The sequence below is a fragment of the Carcharodon carcharias genome, chromosome 26, assembly GCF_017639515.1.
Source record: "Carcharodon carcharias isolate sCarCar2 chromosome 26, sCarCar2.pri, whole genome shotgun sequence".
Classification (NCBI taxonomy): Eukaryota; Metazoa; Chordata; class Chondrichthyes; order Lamniformes; family Lamnidae; genus Carcharodon; species Carcharodon carcharias.
In genome coordinates this window covers 35,564,731-35,589,755 of record NC_054492.1, presented here as the reverse complement: position 1 = coordinate 35,589,755, position 25,025 = coordinate 35,564,731, and the positions used below count along the sequence as shown (strand labels likewise).

Genomic DNA, 25,025 nt, shown 5'->3' with positions numbered 1-25,025 from the left:
TTCCTCTTGCCAGGAAGGTGGCACATCCTCACTTACGCTACACTCACCCAGCTCCCTCATGCCCTGGAAATCACCTAATATCATGGACACTTTCTGATTCATCCAAGTGAAAGTACCTGAGCGATAGCATGGAGTGAAAGAGCAAATGATACAAAGGTTGAGATGAATGGGATTGTGGTAGAAGAACACAATGCAGGATATTGGTCCAGGATCTCATAGTGGAAGCATGGGCCTTGATACCTCCCTTAAATTCACCTTAAAACGTGAACACTGTCAATCAGTTATCAGAGTAAACTTTGTCAGTGCCCACACTGAGCCAGGCCTCACTTGCTGCCTATGACAGCCCCTTCCACAGCCAGCACCTACCAGGAAATATCACACAGCACCCACCTATTCTCAGCATTAGGTTTCAATAAATCAATCAACCATTTATCACCATTCTGATACTCTGAAATCAAATTGGCCTCAGTACCAGTGCCAACCCTCCCCAACCCAACACCAGTCTCTCAGAACAGGTCACCATGAATACCCCACAGATGAACAGAGTGGGCACTGGTTTATGGGAAATGCTACTGAGTTGGTAATGGGTTTGTTCTGATCTTCTGGATCGTAACTGCATCGTAAAATAGCAGCTGTGAAACCAATTTGTAAAAGAAAGCAGAGTGGTGGCAGGCTTTCAGGCAAGCATATGGGAATGGTGTGCACTCCCCCTTCTCCAACCCATCCCCAAGCATCCACCCGCTGGCCTCTGATGCAGCTGGAATGATATCAAGTAGCAGAGACAAAGGGAAGAGTTTGGTCACAGGATTTATTTACGCTTCTGAAGTCTCAGTAGACCAATGTTCTTTGTGTTACACACAGCATCAGGTAATGTTTAAATTGTGCACAAACCATTCTTACGCTCGCTATTCAAACAGAATATACTTGGAACATTTGTGTTCTAATGTCTGCCATGTGCTGTAATAAACCTGCAATTTTTATCCTCAATCAGCAATCATTTCCTTGTCTCCTGCTGGCAGCTGTGAAGGTGTGCTGTTGGTTTACGGCAATAATCATGTCCCAGCATTGTTTCACATCTTGTTAAACGATCAAAGATTGTCACACAGAACAATGCTTTAAAACAGCATCACTTCAGAACACTGACAGCCAAGCTGAAACAGGCTATGAGGGACATCCTTTTTTGTTACTGTATATACCACATTATTTGTGTGTGATGATGGTTACATGGTGACAGGTTCATTCCCACTCTGAGTGAGTTTAGTGGAGGCTGCAGACAACAGGAGCCCACTTCAGCAGCTTCAACATTGGATAGTGGGTCTGCCCACTTATAAAATGACAAGGGGGACGGTTAGAAACTAGATATTGGCTGCGCTCCCAGAGTGATACTGAAACTCCATGATCGCAGCAGGGGTGTTACAATTGGACTCAGTGCCTTTGGGTTAGGCAAGCAAAAAAAACAAAAATCAGCAAAAATGTTGGAAATGTCAGGCTGGGACTCCGCTCTGCTGGCATCCACAGTTGAATCTCTCCCGGTTTTCATTGTCTGGCCTCCTACAGGAACAGCAGCGTCGTGGGTGACGTGCTAAAAGCTGCCCGATCACCTGAGGAATTGAGTTGATGCCATTGGGAAAGGGAAGAGAAATCTGAGAGTTTAATCAAAGGATGACCTTACTGATGCAGGACTGAGGCGATGGGGACCAGAGATCTTTCAAATCAGAGTTCTCAGAGACAAAACACCAAAGATGCATTTAGAATGTAAGTACCTCAAGACTTGCCTAGCAGAAGAGAGCACCTGGGCTGGGGATGGATGTCTAAACCCTACGATGGCCCTTCACAAAAATACTTTAATCAGCTCTTAACGGCTGCCTATATTGGCCTATTCAACCTCCATCTGTTTATTCCTGACAGATTGTCCTTCCAATTTATCTCTTTTTTGGAGCAAAGGCAAATTAAAATTAGAATTTACAGAAAGTGTAAGTGAATGGATGCAACAAGAGGAACATTGGCAGTGTTCTATATCGACCAGTAATCTGCATCACATGGAACGCTATATGCTTCTTATCACTGTGCTGTCTAAATTCAGCACTAAAAACATCACTCAATATGAATTCCAAAATGGCAGTTATTGCCCACTGCACTGCCAAGAGGAAATTGCAACATGGCCAATGTTTATTACAGGGAGTATGCACGGCCTTTGGTCAGTACTGTACAGTGAAGATAGCAGCTTGGATACTGTCCCCCCACAATATTTAAAAGCAACAATTAAACACAGCCCAGATAGTCTTCCCACATTGCTTTTTTCAACCATCTCCTTATTCTGACTGCCAGAAAGGTCCCCGGTTCTAGACACGGTTAGTGCCTTTTTCTGAAAGCAGGGCTATTTATTTAAGATGATGTCCAGCCGATGGTAGCCACTTAAATAGTGGGCAACGAGGAACCAGAAATCATTACTGTCTTATTCCCCTTTGAACAGGAATGTACAATGCAGCTAAAATTATTTTTAAAACTTGTTTCTGTCAGTGCTAAACTGTTCCTACACCATAAGACAAGGTGCAAAACACTTAAAAGCCTGAGCCCTAGCTCATAGCCGAGTCGATTATTAACTGGAGCTGTAATGTGAAAAAACAGTATATCTAAATAACGTTCATCTGAATTTCATGGATGTTCTTTTGAATGTTTTGAATGTTCTTCCATTATTTTGACTATCTATTTACTGAGGGTGACAGTGTTTCACATTAGATCCTCCTTTAATGTAAATATGTGGCTCATTCTGAATTAACAAGGCTGCCCTGATATTGATGAATAACTCATACCACTGATAAAGCATAGGAAAGATGACCTAGCAAACATGATGCATAAACACTATAGGCGGGGTGAAGGCACATCACTGACTGACCACCGCCAGAGTGGATACACACCACTGACTGACCACTGGGAGCTCATTTTTCTCCTCATAGCAAGAACAATTCACTTTGATGTTTAAAGGCTGACCTCTAAGCAACTAATATATTTTATTTTTTAAGGTTTAGGCATTTTCTAAATATTTAATATTACTCTTCTCGGAATAATCCTGTCTGTGGTTCAAAAAAGGAACACTTACAGTGATTGAATGGGTTGGGAGAGATTCATAACCTGTTAGCAAGTTTGTACAATTAAATTTGAAGGAACAAAACTTTTTATATGTACATAGGAGTAAAAGAATTCAGTCCCATTCTACTGCACAGAGCCAGCCCCACATTCTACCCTATCATTTAATCTCTTTTCAATGTCCTTGTATAATCTACGTCATCCTAAGCTCTGTCAAATGCATTTTACTACCGATAGAAGATGTAGCAATGTATTTCTAGAACGTCAAAACTAGATGACAAAACTGTTCAATACATGTTTACATCCATTATTTAACCCTGGGTGATGTTTTTCCACAGGCAATATTACCAGGATCACCATTGCCACTGTGTTCTTTGGAATATTTGATTATCTTCATCTATCTCACCAGTCCTGCCCTTAACCAGATATTTATCATATTCATTGCATTGTGGGGAAAATAAATCTTTTTGTTTTTGCTGGAAGTTTGTCTAAATGTCCCTATGTCACACCCCCACCTCCCCCCACATCACCCCTTCCTCCCAGCTCATTGTTCTGAGTCAAAGATAAATAAAATACTTCACTGCTGAACTTTCTTGTCTGTCAGTTTTCATTCCTTAAACAGGAGCAGCTGCATCTTCAGCCAGTTTTATGCAGAGGACATGCTGAATTTTTAAGACGCTGCAGTGTTACAACACCATCACATTTCTCCAATAAGTCACATTTATGTTTGAAGATCATCATTGAGGAGGGAGAAGAGCAAGAAACCATCATATTATAGAGAAGATAAGATGCACTTTGATTCAATGGTGGCAATTAAATCTAAATACCAGTATTCAAACATAGTCAATTAGCATGGCCCATAATATCAGCTACTCAAACCATCCTTATATTATGCATAGTCAAGTGTGAGCACAGCTTAAATGTCAAATGCAACATTAGGAGCTGTAAAAGGATTTAAATCCAGCATTAAAGCAGTATGTCACCTTAGTTCAGCAATTCCCAAAGGAAGGAGGCAGGTACTGGTGCAGACATCAGTTCATCCTTGTGGTCAAAGTAGCGCTCATTTATGAAGCCATGTGTTCGGGGAGGCCAGTCAGTCATTCCTCCAAGTTTACTGTGAGTAGGACAGTGTTCAATACCAACTCACAATGTAAGATGCGGAGAATCGATTGTGCCAATCATGGCCCGGTGAACTGCCATGTGTGAGACATATTGTCTTCCTATTTTCCTTATACACCATCAATAAGTCTGATGTTTCTGGATTAGAGCTTCCTTTGCTTCAGCCATTTACCTGTGCTTGATTTCCACAACAACAGTAGCAACTTGCATTCATATATTGCCCTTAAAAAATATAAACTTCCCAAGGTGCTTCATAAATGCATAAGAAAAACAAAAGCCAAAATAAAGATGAGGAGGTTAGGAGAAGTTGCCAAATGCTTGGTCCAAAAGGTAGGTTTCAAGGAGCATCTTAAAGGGAGGGTGTAGGAAGTCAGTTCTAGAGAATGGATCCAGCCCTATGAAGACATGGCCACCAATAGCTAGGTGAGGTTAAGGGGAAAAATGCAAGAGGTTGGAAGAAGAGGAATTGAGAGATTGTGGGGGTGAGAGTTGCGTGGCTGAAGGAGGTATGAGATGATGGTGTGACTAAAACACATGATAGGAATTTTAAATTTAATGTGTTAGGGCACCAGAGCCAATGATGTCAGGTTGCTAATATTGATGGATCAATCACATTAGAAGCTCACTGCAGTATTACAGATTGAAGATTTGCTAGGAATCAGTAGTGTTGATGTTCACATGAATGCATCAGCAGGTATATGGCATGGTTTAAACAGTTTAAATCCAAGGGCAAATTCAGCAAACCTGCAATTCTAGCATGAAACCTCACGACATGGAAGTTTTAGGCAGTGATAGAGCTTGAAAATTGTATCATGAGGCTCTGTTGGAGGGCTGCAAAGTTACTGAATAAACACTACAACATGGAAACAATTGCCATTGGCTCACAATGTTTAATGACACTGTTGCACCAGTAACAATTTTGAGGCTGCTCCTGTAATCTCTCATCTCTTTACCACTGATGGCTTTAAGGATAAGATGGATATATCATAACAGCACCAGAAAAACAAAACTGATCCATTTCAAATACATGACTGATCTATACAAAGAACCTCGATGGACCCATTCCTAATGGACCAAACTGCTACCCATGCATTAAAGAATGATTGTGTACTTGGAGATTGAGATTTACAGACTGAAAGCTTTGTTCTTAATTCACAAAAATCCTGATTCAAGCAAAACCTGAATGAAAGTCTCCATTGCTTCTAATTCTAGCAATTCATTGATCAGAACTTTCTCTATTCCTCACCTTTTAGCCAAAAGATTACCGTTTCCATTAAAAGAAATTGTCCATTAAATCCCGACAGTTCATTCATCCTTTGATGGGTAATGATACTTTCACCATATTCCCCTTGCACCTCCCTTAGTATTCCACCCCGCCCTCAGCCAAAGAAATCAGCACAACAACATTACAAAATCAGCCAAGTGGGCAGGGCAAGCACTTCAGGTTTCTTTACTCACCTTTCATTCCAAATTTAGAACGCCGTCCATATTTGTTAATCATTATGAACAAGACGAGCAGGAGAACGCAGGCAAATGCAGCGAGTCCAACAGCAATGGAGACCTGCGGGTGGCAAAGCAGAGCATCAGATATGGTGTCTCTAGAATTTTAAGTATTCTGGCCTCACCATCACCAGGCACTCTTTAATGTGTCTTTAATGAGCAGCAGCCTGGTTTCTCTCCTTTTCCTTTGAAGTACCAACCCATCAAATATTCATGAAACAAAGTCTGATTAAAAGGACATTTTTAATTAAGTAACTAACAACCTCCACACATCATATGTGTACACTGAGATTCAGATTGAATCCTCCCGCACAAGATGAATGTACATGGTTTGTTCCCCAAAATGGAGAATATACACACTCTGTACCCCAACAGAGGGAATACATATAGCCTGCAACTCCAACATGACAAATATACTGGCTCTGTACCCCCGCATGATGAATATACATGTTCTGCACCCCAATATGGAGAATGTACATGGCCTGGACCTTGTACGCTGTACCCCAACACGACAAATGCACACACTCCTTGCCTTAATATGGGGAATATACATGCTTTGTAACCCAACACAGTGAATACATATCATTTGGACCCCAACAGAAGTAATATACATGATCTGAACCCCAAAACAGTGAATATGCATAATCTGGAACTCAACATAGGGAGTATACATGGTCTGGACTCCAACACAGGAAATTTACCTGATCTGGACCGGCACATGGGGAATATACACGGGCCAGAATTTTTCGTCCTATGGGCCGGTGCCCATCCGATCCGATCGGGAGTGAAATAGTGCGCGATGACATTGGGCGAGCGTCCTGAAATCGTTGTGCAGTCATGTGATCTTTCAGGGACAGGATGAGGTTTCCGCAATTAACTTAAAAAATATGTTTGGACAGGATTTTAATAATCACCATGTAAAGGTGCGTGAGTCTGCTGTGCACTCATTTTTCCCAGATTTTTAACATCTTTAATTTTGTTGTTAAAAATCTTCAGCTCCTTGAGGCAGCTCTGTGCCTTCAGGGAGCACACCCCAGCACATGTGCAAACTTCAGTGCTCGCTGTCCTCCCGCCCCCACCCTGGCAGCGCTGAGGCTCCCAGCACGTGTTTCACGCTGGCTGGTCAGGTGGCCTTTGTATTTTGCATCCGGCAGGACAGACCCAGCAGAGGTGGTGGCACAGTGGTATACAATGGAAGGGAGTTGCCCTGGGAGTCCTCAACATTGACTCTGGATCCCATGAAGTCTCATGAAGCATCAGGTCAAACATTGGCAAGGAAACCTCCTGCTGGGTACCATGTACCACCCTCCCTCAGCTCATGAATCAGTGCTCCTCCATGTTGAACACCACTTGGAGGAAGCACTGAGGGTGGAAAGGGCACAGAATGTATTCTGGGTGGGGGAATTTCAATGCCCATCTTCAAGAGTGGCTCGGTAGCACCACTACTGACCAAGCTGGCTGAGTCCTAAATAGCTGCTAGACTGGGTTTGCGTCAGGTGATGAGGGAACCAACAAGAGGGAAAAACATACTTGACATTATCCTCACCAACCTGCCTGCCACAGATGTATCTGTCCATGGCAATATCGGTAGGAGTGACCACTGCACAGTCATCGTGGAGACGAAGTCCCACTTTCACATTGAGGATACCCTCCATCGTGTTGTGTGGCACTACCACAGTGCTAAATGGGATAGATTTCAAACAGATCCAGCAGCTCATAACTGGGCATCCATGAGGCACTGTGGGCCATCAGCAGCAGCAGAAATGTACTCGAACACAATCTGTAACCTCATGGCACAGCATATCCCCCACTCTCTCATTAACATCAAGCCAGGGGGGTCAACCCTGGGTTCAATGAAGAGTGTAGGAGGGCATGCCAGGAGCAGCATGGAGGTCTCAACCTTGTGAGGTTACAACACAGGACTACTTGCGTGTCAAACAGCATTACAGCAAATGATAGACAGAGCCAAGTGATCCCACAATCAACAGATCAGATCTAAGCTCTGTAGTCCTGCCACATCCAGTCATGGACGGTGGTGGACAATTAAATAACTCACTGGAGGAGGAGACTCCACAAATATCCCCACCCTCAATGATGGAGGAGCCCAGCACATCAGTGCAAAAGATAAGGCTGAAGCATTTGCTACAATCTTCAGCCAGAAGTGCTGAGTGGATGATCCATCTCAGCCCCCAGCATCACAGACGCCAGTCTTCAGCCAATTGAAGTCACTCCACGTGATATCAAGAAACGGCTGAAGGCACTGGATACAGCAAAGGCTATGGGCCCCGACAATATTCTGGCAATAGCACTGAAGGTAATTGGCTCCAGAACTTGCCGCATCCCTAGCCAAGCTGTTCCAGTACAGCTACAACGCTGGCATCTACCAGGCTATGTGGAAAATTTCCCAGGTATGTCCTGTACACAAAAATCAGGACAAATCCAACCCGGCCAATTACCGCCCCATTATCAGTAAAGTATTGAAAGGGGTCAAAAACAGTGCTATCAAGCGGCACTTGCTCACTGATGCCCAAATTGCACCATTCAGCTTCTGACCTCAGAATGGTTCAAACGTGGACAAAAGAGCTGAATTCCAAGGTGAGGTGAGAGTGACTGCCCTTGACATCAAGGTTGCATTTGACCGAGTGTGGCATCAAGGAGCCCTAGCAAAACTGGAGCCAATGGGAATCGGGGGGAAACTCTCTGCTGGTTGGAATCATACCTAGCACAAAGGAAGAAGGTGGTTATTGTTGGAGGTCATCTTCAGCTGCTTCATGAATGACCTTCCTTTCATCAGAAGGTTAAAAGTGGGGAGGTTCGCTGATGATTGCACAATGTTCAGCACCATTCACGACTCCTCAGATACTGAAGCAGTCCACGGCTAAATGCAGCAAGACCTGAACAATGTCTAGGCTTGGGCTGACAAGTGGGAAGTAACATTCGTGCCACACAAGTGTCAGGCAATGACCATCTCCAACAAGAGAGAATCTAACCATCGCCCCTTGATGTTCAATGGCATTACAATCACTGAATCCCCCACCATCAACATCCTGGAGGTTACCATTGACCAGAAACTGAACTGGACCAGCCATATAAATACTGTGGCTACAAGAGCAGGTCAGAGGCTGGGAATCCTGTGATGAGTAAATCACCTCCTGACTCCCCAAAGCCTGTCCACCATCTACAAGGCACAAGTCAGGAGTGTGATGGAATACTCTCCACTTGCCTGGATGAGTGCAGCTCCCACAACACTCAAGAAGCTTGACACTAACCAGGACAATGCAGCCCACTTGATTGGCACCCCATCCACAAACACTCACTCCCTCCACTGTCAACGCACAGTAGCAGCAGTGTGTACCATCTACAAGATGCACTGCAGGAATTCACCAAGGCTCCTTAGACAGCACCTTCCAAACCCACGACCACTACCATCTAGAAGGACAAGGGCATCAGATAGATGGGCACACCACCACCTGGAAGTTCCCCTCCAAGTCTCTCACCATCCTGACTTGGAAATGTATAACCTTTCCTTCACTGTCGCTGGGTCAAAATCCTGGAAATCCCTTCCTAACAGCACTGTGGGTGTACCTACACCACATGGACTGCAGTAGCTCAAGAAGGCAGCTCACCACCACCTTCTCAAGGGCAACTAGGGATGGGCAATAAACCCTGGCCCAGCCAGTGAAGCCCACATCCCGTGAATGGATAAAAAAAGTGGAAGATTGGCATCTACATCATTTAAAAAATATTTCAAGGTTTGTTTAGTTTGTTACAATTTTCATTCTTGGTGAATTCCTGCAATGCATCTTGTAGATGGTACACACTGCTGCTTTTATTGATCAGAACAGTTAGGTGGAAGGATGTCCAACATAAACATCAGTTTAGAAGCAAAACGGGACAGGACTCTTCACCAGAAAATGGAAGGTTGAGCTAATAGGGAATTAAAAAATTTTAATTGTGTTACTAGGGCAAAGTAGATAGGGGCCAGAAGCTTCCATTTGGCGTGTGGGGTTGGGCCCTGCATGCCGACATGTAAAATGACACGCGGTGACGTTGGGTGTGCGTCCTGATGTCACAGCGCGTCATTCCGATCCGCACCGGAGTCGGCTGCGTGCCTGCCGAACTGTCAAAGGCCTCTTAAGGACGTTAATAATCTAATGAAGCTGATTGCCTGGGCTGCCCATCCAACCTTAAGGTTGGCGGGCAGGCAAAGAGCCCAGGCGGCCTTCCCATTTCTCATGAAACCTCATCCATGAAGGGTTTATAAATTAAACAAAAAATTTTTGTTAAAATGCATAAACATGTCCCAGCTCGTGTGACACTGTCACATGAAGGAACATGTCTGAGTAATATTTTTTCCTCTTTTTTACACTGTTTGATTCTCATGCAAAATGGCAGCGTGCAGCCAATCACAATCGGCAATCGTCTCCACGCCCACGCCTGGACCACCCGCCCGACAGGGAGAAAATTCTCCCCAGGGTGTTTCCACTTTGCGGGGAGGGGCAAAAGGGCAATAAATAAGGCAGTCAAGAATAAATTTAATGAGGAATTCAGGTGAAGCCTTTTCCTCAAAGGATGGTTAGATCAACATGGAATAGCTGAAGCACATGGCATTGATGCATCTCTGAGAAAACTGGATAAATACATGGGGGGAAAAGAAATAGAAGGGTATGCTGATGTAATTAGATGAAATAAGGTAGGAGAATGTTCATATGGAGAATAAACAATGGTAAAGACTAGTGCTTCTGTGCTGTGAAATCTAAATAATTCTGTATAAAGATATAACCATTTATATGGCTTACTTATTCATTTGTTCAACCTTTGAAGTATGAATTCATTGACATTGTAGGTCATACAGTGCTTTATTGCATTAGAAGATTGGAGTCATAGATAAGTCTAATCTTTTTTATACAATTTCTACACAAAGTTTTGTTTCAATTCCTGGGCACATTATTGATTGTTTATCCAGATCTCAATGCAAGGAGACACTCTTGAAAGTGATGCAAGGTACAAGATCTGAAGTAATCTAGAAAATGAATGATAGAAAAGGCCCAAAAACATACCACCATGCAGAGCGACTCAGCACCACCTTCTCAAGGGCATTTAGAGATGGGTAACATATGCTAGCCTTGCCAGCAGTGCTCAAATCCCATGAACGAAAAAAAAATCCTTATGCAAAATATAGGCCATACGCACCCTTCACAATAATGTACATATATACCCCTTATGTGAGCATACAGACTGTTCATGTCCCCCACATTGATATACAAAGAACATACACCTCTCTGTGGGTATAGATCTTGTATATTCTCCACATGAGGGTACACACTTTGCATACTTCTCAAAAACCAGTACAGCCCATGTATATTCCCCATGGGGTCCACAGACCGAGCACATTCCCTGTGTGGGGGTGCAGATTGTTGAGTATTTTGTTTGTAATGTGTAGAAAGTAGGAACAGCCAAAGTGCAGGAGACAGGTTTCCTTCTCCACTCAGTACCAGCACTGCCTCAGTAAAGGTTCTGAAGACAGTCTCCAGTGACACTTTGTCACAGGGATTGAGTACATTTCCGTTCCAGCACTGAGCTTATGCCCATGAAAATGTTGATCCTCAAATTGCTGGCTGCCCCGAGGAATTTTTGTGCCCTCTGAGTCAGCCAGATTTGTTAAAAGTTTCAGTTCAACCACATTCGCTGAACAATATTAGGGTTAAAGTATATTGAAAACCATTCTGAACTGTACAGCTCAACTAAACCTGTGAGTAGGACCTCTATGATATAAATCATTGGCAACAACTATGGATTATGAAGGAGATAAATCCTTAAAGTGTTTTTTCTCTCTCTTGTTTCCCATCTTTCTGCGTCTCAATGATCTGTACTTTCGTCCTATTTTATTGCTATATATTAAACATCAGCATAAAAATCAAATTCCACTTCTGACTGACAGCAAGGCATAAATAAGGCAATGACACACTGCAAGCATGCTCACTGTGATGTCTATCTGTACATAGAAAATACAGGCACATTCAATACTGTACACAGGTACATGCCTAATAGCATACACAGTCACTAGTGCAAACAGGTATAAGTCCATTAGTACATTCATTAATACATTCAATCATACACACAGATCTATTCACTAGTACACACAGATATTTAGCAGTGTATGCATTGAATAGTACACATACAGACCTATATTCAACAGCACACATGTTCAATAATACACACAAAGGCAGTGTAATGAACAGCTTAAGCCAACTTGTTGGTCTTGGTACTTCAGTGTTCCTCTCTGCCAGCAAGAGTTTTATGATAATTAAAATGTTCCCCTTTCTGCAAGTGAAGCTGTGATAAAAATCCTAGCAAGCCAAGAGCTTCCCTTGTTGTCAACACTGTCAAGTATGATTACCTCAGAATGTTCTGGACCATTATCTCAGCCAAAAATGCATGCCAGTTGGAGCACAGTGCTGTGCAGGTTTCCCATTGTGTGATGGTACTCCTGCTGTAAGGAGTGAATAAATACTTTGCTTTGGCAGGTGGAGGTGTTAATCTCACAGTTAAAATGCAATTAAGCAAAGAGCGCACCAATAAAGTTTCCCCCTAACTGGTATAAAATTTTTCTGCAGATCATTAAAATTTTTGACACAGAAGTGAAGATAAGAATATGTTTGGAATCACAGGAGATCCTCAATGTAATTACCATTAGTCATTGCCAATAGCAATGTAAATCTGGGTTATCGACCTGAGCCATTTACTCTGTTTCTCTCGCCACAGATGCTGCATAACCTGTTGGGTATTTCTAGCATTTTTTGTTTCCATAATCAGAATTTTGTTCCTTCAAAAATTAAATCTGATTCTAGCACGTGAGCAAATCTGAAATTCTTCAAAATATAAAAATGCCAGTGGTAGAGAGTGAACCAAGCAGGACACTTTGAGAAGGACACAAAGTAATTTTAATTTTGTCAATGAGTGGAGCTACTAGTTTTTTGAAAGGAATCCCTTGGAGGGCTAGGGAGCGGTACTGGGCAACTGGCAAATGGCATTAACAATTCCTTCAGTATCAGTTTCTGTTCATATAGAAAGTTGCAGACTCTGCTAAAAGTGGAGGTGGAAATTTTGAGATGCGAGGAGGAAATTTTAAAAGTGAAGTAATTATTATAAAGGTGATGATGGTAATATTGAAGGCATTGAAAGAGAGTAATGTTCAGGGGCCAGATGAGTTGCACACAAGGATACTTCAGAAGGTAGCCATTGAGATGGGTCACACTTTGACAGACATCTTTGGGGAAATATTAGAATCAAAGGACTGCAGCAAGGAAACTTAACATCCACCCTTAAAAGAAGCAAGAGGAATGTTACAGCAAGGTGGTGGTGGAGTGGTATTCTCACTGGATGAGTAATCCAGAGGCCTGGGGACCTGGGTTTGAATCCCACTATGGCATATGACGGAATTTGAATTCATTAAAAAAATATATAATGATGACCATGAAGCCATTGTCAGTTGTTGTAAAAACCCACCTGGTTCACTAATGTCATTTAGGGAAGGAAATCTGCCATCCTGATCTGCATGTGACACCAGAGAAAGGGCAATTTGGGATGGACAATGATGCCCACATCCCATGAACGAATAAAAAAAAAAGTGAACTTGACTTCTGTCATGGGTGAAATGTTATACACTGGTTTGAAAAAAGCCATGTGTGAAAAGCCTGGAGGAGTATAAAATCAACAGGACAAGTCAACATGAGGAGCAAGAATCAAATGTAATAGGAGTCTTTGAGGAGGTATCAGATTGTTTAGATAAAGAAACCTTCAATGAGATTGCTAATCTAGAATTCAGTGAGGCTTTTGATACATTGGATGTCAGTTTATAAAGTAGCAAAGCATGGGATGGATGGGCAGTTATTGAGGAGGATTGTCAATTAGCTGCATTAAACGAGAGGGGCTGGTTGGAATGGAATGGACTAGTTGGGTGCAGATCAATGCTGGGATCTTCCTATTCATGTTGCATATCAATGGTTTGGAAGTGGCGATGGAGAAAACAAAATCAACCTTTTCTGATGACACTAAGGTTGGAAATTGGAAGCAGGCTAGTAGGGTCAAGAGAGATCTAAAGATGCGGGCTCAGAAATGAGAAAATGAACTAAATGTTGGCAAATGTAAAGTGATGTGCTTAGGGAAGAAGTAGTAACATTGGGCGGAACTTAATGCCTGTCCTGTGGCAAGTTTGATGGGACATTTAATCGGGTGGGAGGGTGGCAGTGGGAACCTCACCCCCTTCTTGCCTCTGCCTTGATTAAGTCCATGGCAGGAAGGCTCATAGGTGACCTTCCCTCCCCTCTGCTAACTGAGACCCTCAAGAGAGCAATTAATGCCTACTTAAGAGCCTCATTCTGCCACCGCTGGTATTTACCCAGTGACGGGCAGGAGACTTGCCACGTGGGAAGCCCAGAAAGTAAACCCTGTCAGGGTTGCTTGCAGGCTCCCCGGTGTGGTGTCCCTCATTCAAAGGCACTCAATGCCTAATCGAGGGGCCCAGCATCGTGAAGGGGGTCCACTGAGAGCCACATCCCTGCCCTTGCTGCCAACCACCCTCCCACCTGCTCCCTCATGACCCCCACCGAGTAACCTACCTTCCACCATCACTCACCTGTGCTTGGATCCCTTGGCAATCTGGGCCTTGGGTGTATGTAATAACAGCAGCAATCACCACATCCCCGATGATGCTACAAAGCAATGAAGAGCTGCTGACCTATGACTGGCCAGCACCCCTCAGTAGGCAGGACTTCCACCGCTCAGGTCCTTGATCACAGGGAAGACCCACCACTGCCCAGTTAAGTACCTCCTTCGTACTTAATTTAGCAGGCCTACCCGAAAAGAGGTGACGTGGGCTCTCACTAGCTTTCTAGCCAACAGGTGAGACCCCAATCGTCCCCATTAAATATCGCCCAACAAGACTATAAGTGTAAGGATGTCAGACTACAAGGCGCACACAGGAGAAGGGATTTGTGATTGATACAAAGCAAATTATGTGACTGCTGGAAATCTGGAAGAAAAACAGAAAATGTCGGAAATACTCAGCAGGTCAGGCTGCATCTGTAGAGAGAAATGGAGCTAAAATTTCACATAGATGACTTTTCATCCCATGCCCCCATGTTGTTGTCTTTTGTGGAGTAATATTGAATAGTTTCTCAGGGTTTAATATTTAGTGACAAGTGATATAATATAGTGAACTGTATATTCTGTTATTTGAACATAAAGACTGTCCAGAATGGACAGCCTTTTCCAGACTTCTGCAATCCCATGATTTTAGTTAAGAGCACCTACTGTTGTAATGTGCATTTGTGCATTGAATCGACTCATTAGTTGATGATTGCTACCAATCCCATTCTATCACAACCACAACTAGTGTAAAGGAAATTTCATTTTTTGTCCTAATATTACTGTGGGATACTGAAGCTGGCTTGTGGGGGCTGTGTGCATGTTGTGTGTGTGTGACTAATGTAGTTAAACTGAAGACAGTCAGGCCGCAAGGTTTAAATCATCAAAGGGGTAGGTGGAAAAGCAGGCATTTTGAAGTGGAGATGGGCAAGCTAAGATGAAATCTCAGTAGATACAGTATGAATGTGAATTTGCGTTATGAGATAAGTCAGGAGTGAATTGGAAACTGTTTGAATTTCAAAGAGACATGACCGGAGGTTTTGAAACTGGCAAAAATCATAAATAAATCAAGCAAACTTAATTTGTTTATTTTTCCTGAAAGTGCTGGCCATAATGACAACAGGAAAGGTTTTTAAATTCTAGGAAAGGTAAATTTCAAAGAAGGTTTAAAACAATGGATTTAATGATCAAAGGGGGAGAAAATATATTTAAGGAAAGATTGAAAGCTGTATGGGTGGCCATGTGAGATCTTGAAAGGTGGGCTGTGCAAAGACAGACCTGTGAAAAGTAGCCTCCAGCCACCCCAGAGAAGTGCTTGTTTGTTCCAGAAAGCAAGGTTTTATTACAAGACTTGTATTTTCATTGTTGAGTGAGAGGGAGAGGGAGAGGGAAGCTGTGTTAAATACCTCCCTTATAGTCACAGTGGGTGCCTTGTTGTAATATTACCGGATGTTTTATAGATTAAGAATCTATTTGGACTGTTGCTGGGAAAAGGTTGTTTATTTGTGAGTCTAGCTAAGTAGAAATCTTTTGGGAAATATTATAAGAATAAATTTAACTGTGTAACTATAATCATGTGTGTTTAAGTTTCTTTACTTTTGTGAATAAATGTTTTAATTTAATATTTAAAATCTCCAAAAATGGTAGTGGACTCTTTACTTCTGACTTCAGTGCACATATCTTCTTGTAATAAAAATACAAATCCCAAATCATTGTGATAGCTTGGCCAAGTTTCCCTTTGGCATTTGGTCAGCCCGGCAAATACCACCTGCCATATCGTAACACTTGTTATTAACTAACAGGGCTTGGAGAATCGCAGTGCTTATGCAAGGTTGCATCACTTGGACTACCCTCTCACAAGGCTTTCAGTAATTGAGTGGATCATTACTTTCTTTAATTCTCTGATATGGCCATTCATATTTGCCTTTAAAAAGTAGTGAAGGGGTTTCTTCATAAAGCCTTACCCCGACATTAATTATTTCTTTTACAGCTGAATGGCTTGTTGCTAGGCCACTTGAGAGCTCAGCCTGTAGTATGGGATTGGAATTGTACATAGGCCAGGCATGGTAAAAGTGGCAGGTCCCTGTCTTGTCAGACATTGATGAGTCAGTTGTGTTTTTGCAAGAATCAGATGAATCTTGTGGTTACTTTTTTTTCCCTGGTGCCAGTCCATAAATTATTGAATTCAATGCTAACAAGGTGCCATGGCAGGATTTGAGCTCATGACCTCTACATTATTGTACCTTATTATACTGAGCATGGTATGTGTCTCCCTGACTCTTACAGATTCAATAGCTGCAGCAATACCGGTTGCTTTGACATCCCCCCACAACACATAAGAGTTTTAACTTTGTACTTTGCTAAGGCTGTCAGGGTATGCAACATTCAATTGAAGGGAACAGTTTTAATTTTGAGGTAATGATACGAGTATTAGGGTAACAGCTGTTTAGTGTAGAGATTTAAATAATGAACAGATGGGAGCCATGGTAAATGAGGATTAGCAATGTGGAGGGGTGGGGGAGGAATAACTGAGGTGCAATGTGGAAAAGCACAGATATCAAACATGCATCAAATTAATGATCTTCGCAGAGGAACCTTACAGGTAGATTGATAGCAGGAGACAGCCCTAAGACAAAGGTCCTAGATGAGTTGTAGATTATATAGAACAGGAACGACCTCATCTCAAGCCTGATTACAAGGCAGAACTCTATCATTGGCTTATGCCAGCACTTCACCATTGGTCAACAGTGTGTGGCAGTGGGGAAGCAAGAGGGTGAGGAACAAAGAATAACAGAGAAACTGAAAATGGGCAGTCAACTGCACCAACATCCCCAGGAGCAGATATAGTAAGCATCAGATGCAGTATCTGTTTCTCACTGCAGGTTATTTCTGTGAAATTACAGCAGTTTGATAATATAATAGCAAATCTTTCCATCTGCACTGGCTCCTTCTGGCAAACAGATGAAAACTCAACAGCAAGCAGAACCTCGGGGCACAAAATGATAATATCAAAGGATGACAATCTGTTCAGCAAAGGGATCTCACTGTTCAGCACTCATTAAAACTGGATTTACTAGAGAAAAAAAAATCACCTCAGATCATCAGATTATGTCATTATTTTGGTGACGTTACTAAAGCAACGATGTAAATACCTCCTCTTCACTGTTTAATTACTAAAGGGGATGAAAGAATTACATGGCCAAGAATACAGAATAAAAAATGCAACAATTACGAACAATAAAGGCAAAAGAGATGAGAAGGTTAAGAGGTGATCTGGGCTGGGAAAAGACATTGGATATCAGAGTGAGGAGGGAAAGGTACTGGAAATATGAAGGGGACGGCTGAACAAAACTGATGATATGAGGAGCCAGTAGAAGACAGAATGGAATCCAAAAAAGGAACAAGATACTGGAAATCTGAGCACTGAGAGACATTGGCAATCTTCAGTGTGGGGGCAGGACATGGGGAGGGGGGGAAAGAGGTTAAAAAACTTCAACAATAGCCTGACAATGTTACAGTATTGCTCTCCTCGAACTGATTTCCATGTGTGGCACACTAAATCTAATATCCCTGATCAGCCAGTCTACCTGAATGGGCACAGGAAACAATGTAATTCAACGGAACTTTAGGTGTATGAAATAATGACAGTACTTTTGCACCCGCCTACCAGAGGCAAAATGTAAAGAGATCCGCATAACCCATATCTTCACCTAATATGCTGCTTGGAAATGTGCATTTTGTGCCCAAAAAAAAACCAGATATTCCCAGTTAGAAAATCCAGGAGATTTGTGAATTACCATTGGCTAGTGAAATCATTCAGCTTGTAGGGGTCTGGCCTCAGCATCTCTCTCTCTCTCATCATCAAATTGGGTATGAGAGTCAACACCGAGGGGGACTGAACAAATTACAGCAGGGCATTAATAAACGCACTTGCCAAATATTTGGCAAGTGAAGCTCAACACAGATAAATGTGAGGTAGTACATTCTGGCAGGAAGGATAGGGAACTCAATTGTTACTTGGAAGGTCTGGGGTGTAGGGGGAGGCAGGAGGGGGTGGTGGGGGTGCGAGTGGGTAAAGGGACAAAGGGATCTCAGAGTACAAATACACCAATCACTATAAGTTATGTCACAGGGGGTTAGCAAGGCCATAAAAACAGCAAACCAAGCACTCGACTTCATTTCTAGAGGGATAGAATTGAAAAGTAGGGAAGTTACACAAAATCTGTAATGAAACCTGGTTAGACCACACTTAGAGCACAGTGTGCAGTTCTGGTCGCCACATCATGAAAAGGATATAGAGGCACTGGAGAGAGTGTAAAGAAGGTTTACAAGGATGATACCAGAAACGTGGGTATGCACATCAGGAAAGAATTGACAGGCTGGGTTTCTTTTCTCTTGAGAAAAGAAAGCTGAGGGGTGACCTAAAAGAGACCTAAAGAAAGTGAATAGAGAGAGAATGTGTCCTCTTCTGGGGAAAAGCATTACTAAAGGTCATCAATATAAGATAGTCATCACAAAATCCAATAGTGAATTCAGAAGAAACTTCTTTATCCAGAGTGCCGAGAATATGGAACTCACTACAATAGGGAGTGACTGAAGTGAATAGTATCAATGCATTTAAATTGAAGCTAGACCAGCATATGAGGGTGCTGGGAATACATGGTTACAATGGTAGATTTAGATGAAGAAAGATGGGAGGAGGCTGAATGGCCTGTTTCTGTGCCATAAATCCTTTACAATCCTTTGTAATCTAACTCAGCCCTGGACCTACAACAAACACTCCCCATGGGTCTAACTTTGCTTATTGGCTCTCCACATCATAGAAAAATGAATGGAGGTTAATGAAAATTGGCTGGTAATTGAATTGAAATGTTGGAAAAACGTGAACAACAAATCAATGGAAAACAGAGTGAAAACTGAAGTGTGAGAAGCAGTAATTCCACTTCTTGACAAGGAAACCTGATTGCATTAATGTGTATTCTGTCGCTTATGATCCTCAGGCTTATTGACAAAGTACTCTTTTCAACCCACTAAACTGGACATTTGGGGAGCTCCTGGGGGAAGTTAACATGATTTGATATCAGAACTGTTTCACCTACAAACCTCAACAGGAAGATCCAACTTGACATTTCAAATTTAAAGAATGGCTGGTAAGATAAAAGGAGCGACTTCAAATGCTTTGTCCTTGAGTGTCCGAAGGGAAGGATATACCTGAAGAGATCCCATTCATTCTTTGCTGCTTTGAGCCCATCGGATAATCAATGAGATTGAGATCTTTCAGCTAAATGACAGCACAGTAATTCTGCTTAAAGAGGTACTCACGCCAAAAGTATCTCCCTCGGGCTTGTGGGTTACACTGACTGGCGGGCCTGTTGTCACTTCAAATGATGGAACTAGAGAGAAAGATCACATGGTTACTCAGAGTGCCAGAGAACCAAGCCAGTGCTCACCAACAATTCCAAATGCAGTTCTTAAACTCTACCTCAACAGTTCGCTCACACTCCCTTTAAAAGGCTGTAGTGAAGCTTCTGAAATAACACAGAGAAGACAATGCAGGGCATTGGGCTGGCAACAGAGGCTCATATTGGCCTAAACCCAATTGGTTTCTTTTCAAACTCAGGGTTGGACCTGATCTATGTATGTAATTTGCATACAGATCTGCAGTACTACTGATAATAATTGGAAATTTTGATAAATAGCTCTGACAGGAGCAGGCTCATACATATCCTGAGTGCCTCTCCCCAGGTAGTGCGCTATTTTCTTAAACAATACTGGGTGGAACTTTCAAGATGCAGTAATTAGACGATTCTTGACAACAAGTCAAGTATTCCTGAGTAATTTGAGCAGACTCATCCTTCAAGTATCAGGGAATTACTGTCCCAATTGGCATGCGTGGGTGAGATACATATGGATTAAATACAGAGTGAAGCTCTTTCTGCACTGTCCCATCAAACATTTTGAGATAAGTGCAACATGAGTTAGATACAGATGAAAGTGCACTTTGCATTTTCTTATGAAATACTCCTGGGTCGGGTGCAGCACAGGTTAGAACCTGTTACAAATGCAAATTGCCTGATTGTGCACATCTTGTTCCTTTATGCCACTGTACTCCTGCCTGAACACTTACTGAATGCTCTCTACTTTAATGCCAGTGTGCTTTTTGCTGAATTGCTGCTTTTCCCCTCACTCTCCAGTCCCTGGTAGCTGATTCATTGGCACTTCAATGGATACCAATAATCTTTCTTGTGCAAACCAACAAGAATGCACCTGACTGACAACAGAAGGAAACTTCACCTGTACAATAAGCCCAGAGAGCAAACCATTGTGTTAATGGGAGAAATTGCAGAATATGGCGTTAATGCAACTATTTAACCTAATCAGGCTAATGGCAGGAGCATAGCACCAAGTCGACAACAGCCCTTGAGTGGAGAGTGGTGTGGGGAGACAGGGGAAACAATAATTTGGGAAATCTATAATTAGAGCATTGTCTCATTCTCTTACATCCCCATTCTTCTGCATCCTTGTCATTTTATTATGTAATATTATGTAATATTAGTTGCATTAATCTATTAAAAGGGTACTGCCGTCATGAACAAGTGATGGGTAATCATTCTTATGTAATGATGTGCATCAACAAATCATTGTGTCCCTGATATGTGATGCCACTAGATTGAGACGGTGCCAATTTAGTAATTAATATCATTGCTATAGTCCTTTGTTTTATAGCGACCTCTGTGCTTTGGCACACAGAGTTACATAACAAGTAACCTCTCTGGAACATGCTGTTCACAAACATCAATTCTCTTCAAAGCACCATGTGTGTACAATCCAAACTTAGCAACAAAAATATACTTACTATAAAAGGGGTTCTCAAGGATTTCTGCAGAGAGGAAAGAGAAAAGGAAAACCATTAGTTTGAAAGAGATGGTCTGTGGGTAACAGCATTGGGTTGACACTGGGGGGCTGCAATGTGAAGCTGCAGTTAACTTGCAGCTAAATCTGTCAACATGTACAGGACCACAAATTTATTACCAACTGCACGTTGAAGTTCTCCATTTTACTAACTGTGGCTCTCAAGGGCACTGCTGCAGAGAAGGTAACAGTTGTCACTGCAGCGTGCAGCCTATCTGCCAGGCCAGGTCTTTCCACTGCTCCTTAAAGATATGCTCAACTTAATCTTTTAATACAATTCTAACTCTCTGGAGACAGAGAGCCTTTAATTCAGAAGTTATGCTTTCTTTTGAAACATCTCATTACTGGCACTGCTCTCAGACCATGTGCCAACAGGAAGCTGTACTTGTCATGCAAATACTTCAGGGAGCGCAGGCAGATCTACAAAACATCCTTTGGGGTGCAATGCCTCCTGATCCATGCCCAACCCCCGTCGGTATTGTTACGATCCCCAGCTGAGGTTACACTGGACAAGCCTGATCCCAGAGTGGAACCCAGCTTGATAGATCCTGACTTTTATTTGTTTGTTTAGAAACATGGAGAGTAGCTACTGAACAGAGTCACAGGAGTCAGCTGATGAATGTTGAACAAAAGAATAAAACATTTATTAAACAAGAAAAGATGAACTATATTACATTGCTTCTTCACCCACAACTATACCTTTACAGATATATACAGATTTGTAAGGATAACACAAGATATGAAAACTATCTTATACTCTAATGCTCACAGTAAGTGCACAGTCCATGTAACCCAATTGGCAACCTGTGGTCAGACATTTCACACTCTGAAACAAAGTGACAAATGCCACCCTAGACAGATGATACGGATTTCTCCTCAATTCCCCACAGACGTTTATCACACCGCCAACCAGACTCACTGAACTCTGTCTTTCACATGAGGGTTTCTAATCTCCACTTTTCAAGAGCTTGCCTTGGAATCTTCTCCCAAACCAATGTTTTCTCTTAGACACCTTCCGAAAGGGGTCACCTCTAGGGTTTCAAACATTCTTTCTGATGTTCCTCTTATCTGGATCGCCACATGCATTCAAGCTGCCTTCCATGCACTCTCTCTCACTGACTCAGCTGTCTACAATACCACTGCTTCACATACCCATAGCAAAGAGTTACAGACCTTCAGTTATCTCTTTGGACCTTCTGACCTCTTGCAAGCTGTTCTCACTTTAAATCTGTTTTCTGCAGCTTTTGTCTCTTTAAACCTGAAACTTGGAGCCTTTCTCTCTGCCCCTCACTCTTAATTTTGCTTAACAGGACCTTTTCCAGGTTTCTGTCCTTCCTTTGACTAGAAGGTCTGCTTAGCACTTTCTCCTGTTCCACTCCTCTTGATTTTGGAGTAATTTCTTTAGCTTAGGACTTGCCTTCTGTCCGTTTTGCTCCAGTTTCTCCTGGCAGCTACCATCAAATAAAACTTACAAATATAACTTACTTAAACTATCCCTATTTCCTAACAGTATTTAGTCACAAAGAGCCAATGCGGGAGCTTCTGCTGCCACCAAGTTTTCTGATTGGTCGATCATGAATGGCAAAAATGGTTCTTGCTACCTTAAAAATATATCCAAAATGAATGCTGCAACTATTCAATCCTAGAAGCAGAATTAGGAATGGTTGTGATAATTGAAGGCTAACACCTGAGAACTGTCCGACTCTAATCTGGCATACTCCATCGTGACAGTTTTCTTGATTCCTCTGTGACTGGGTGGAATTTTCCGCCTCAAGTGGGCATGGGGTGGCGAGAATATGGCAGTGTCCATCCCATCATTCTGCTACACCTTCTGCTGATCCATCACCTGTGACTGAGGTGTGACCCAGATGACCAGTGGCTAGCAAAGTAACAAGGAAAGAACGGGATGTAATGGTCTGTAAAACAAGAGTGCTGGAAAGGCACAACAAAGTAAAAAGCATCAGGGAAAGAAAAGAATGGGGTCTTGCCCAGGAGGATTGCGTTTAATTTTCCTGCGCTTGGCACTCAAGAAAACATATTAGCAGACACAATGTAGAGATGAAAGGGAAACTGTATTCCCCCACCTACCAATTCCATTGCCATGGGGTTCTTCCCCCGAAGACAGCGGATTGCAGGCACCTACAATTTGGGCAGGTAATTAAGCAGGTAGGAAAGGGGAGTTTTTCCAGCCTTCCCGTCACAATTTCTGTCGGTTTGCCAGAGGGACTCAGGCACGTGGGACAGGATTTTGCGTCTCGAGTCAGGACCATGACGTCAGGGTCCAATGCGGCTCCCAACCCTGCACTGTGTGGGGAACAGATTAGTGGCCAGACTAAGGATGGTGGACAGGCTCTCAAACCTGCAGGACCAACAGGAAGCCTGGCAGTGAAGGAGCTGTAACTTGCCGCAGGTAAGGGAGGGAGATAGGTAAGGGAGGGAGATAGGTAAGGGAGGGAGATAGGTAAGGGAGGGAGATAGGTAAGGGAGGGAGATAGGTAAGATAGGGAGATAAGTAAGGGAGGGAGATAGGTAAGGGAGGGAGATAGGTAAGGGAGGGAGATAGGTAAGGGAGGGAGATAGGTAAGGGAGGGAGATAGGTAAGGGAGGGAGATAGGTAAGGGAGGGAGATAGGTAAGGGAGGGAGATAGGTAAGGGAGGGAGATAGGTAAGGGAGGGAGATAGGTAAGGGAGGGAGATAGGTAAGATAGGGAGATAGGTAAGGGAGGGGGATAGGTAAGGGAGGGAGATAGGTAAGATAGGGAGATAGGTAAGGGAGGGAGATAGGTAAGGGAGGGAGATAGGTAAGGGAGGGAGATAGGTAAGAGAGGGAGATAGGTAAGATAGGGAGATAGGTAAGGGAGGGAGATAGGTAAGGGAGGGAGATAGGTAAGATAGGGAGATAGGTAAGGGAGGGAGATAGGTAAGGGAGGGAGATAGGTAAGGGAGGGAGATAGGTAAGGGAGGGAGATAGGTAAGGGAGGGAGATAGGTAAGGGAGGGAGATAGGTAAGGGAGGGAGATAGGATGCCTCTATCTCTCAGCAGCTTAGCAAAACCTGAAATAAAAATGGTGACAGCTCGGGGGGGCATCATTGTGCAGGGGGGAACCCCAGCAAAGAGCGGCCTGTAGCTGCAGCCTGTGGCCTGGTGTCAGGGGGTGTCTCACGCCAGGAGGCTGCCTTCAGGCAGTTGCTATGTGCCTGGCACTGCTCCTATAACTGGCCTAATCTTACCTCAGTTAGCTACCAGCTGCTTGTGCGATGGTGCCGGCAAACCACACGACAGCCAGGGGCACAAAATTACCCACCCCCCGCCCCCATATTGGGCCAAAAATCCTGCCCAGGGGTTCCTGGAGAAGTTGCCACTGGCCTTAACACCTGCCCTATCCATTCAGCTCAGCAGACCTGAGAGAGGTGCAATATTGCAACAAAATATGTTTTGTCCAGTCTGCAAAAAAAAATAGAGAGATAATGGCAATGCAATTCAAATTTGACAGGGGCTTGTGTGGCGAGGAACATAGGATGGTATGTGTACCAGCGGGCTGATTCTTTACTGCCCTTTATCACTCTGGCTGATGTGAGGGAGGTCTTGTGGTGCAGTGGGTAGTGTCTCTGCCTCTGGGCCAGAGGCTCCAGGTTCAGGTCCCAGTTCAGGGCTTGATGGCCACGGAAAGTGCACTCGTAACCTGGCCAAACAGGTTGACTGTCAGCCTGTAAATCCTTCCAATACGCCCAAGGGCAGTCGATAAGAGCAGGAGCAA

At 43.1% G+C, this 25,025-nt stretch overlaps 1 protein-coding gene across 1 annotated transcript in view; it reads right to left on the bottom strand.

The window, feature by feature from the left end:
* LOC121269909 (NT-3 growth factor receptor-like) overlaps window positions 1-25,025 on the bottom strand; it is an 875,498-nt gene that overhangs the window by 498,101 nt on the left and 352,372 nt on the right. Inside the window, exons 9-11 of the mRNA XM_041175032.1 lie at window positions 21,212-21,235; window positions 19,678-19,748; window positions 5,665-5,767 (exon numbers count right to left, since the gene is read on the bottom strand). Of these exons, the coding sequence (XP_041030966.1) occupies window positions 5,665-5,767; window positions 19,678-19,748; window positions 21,212-21,235 (198 nt within the window). The remainder of the gene's footprint in view (window positions 1-5,664; window positions 5,768-19,677; window positions 19,749-21,211; window positions 21,236-25,025) is intronic.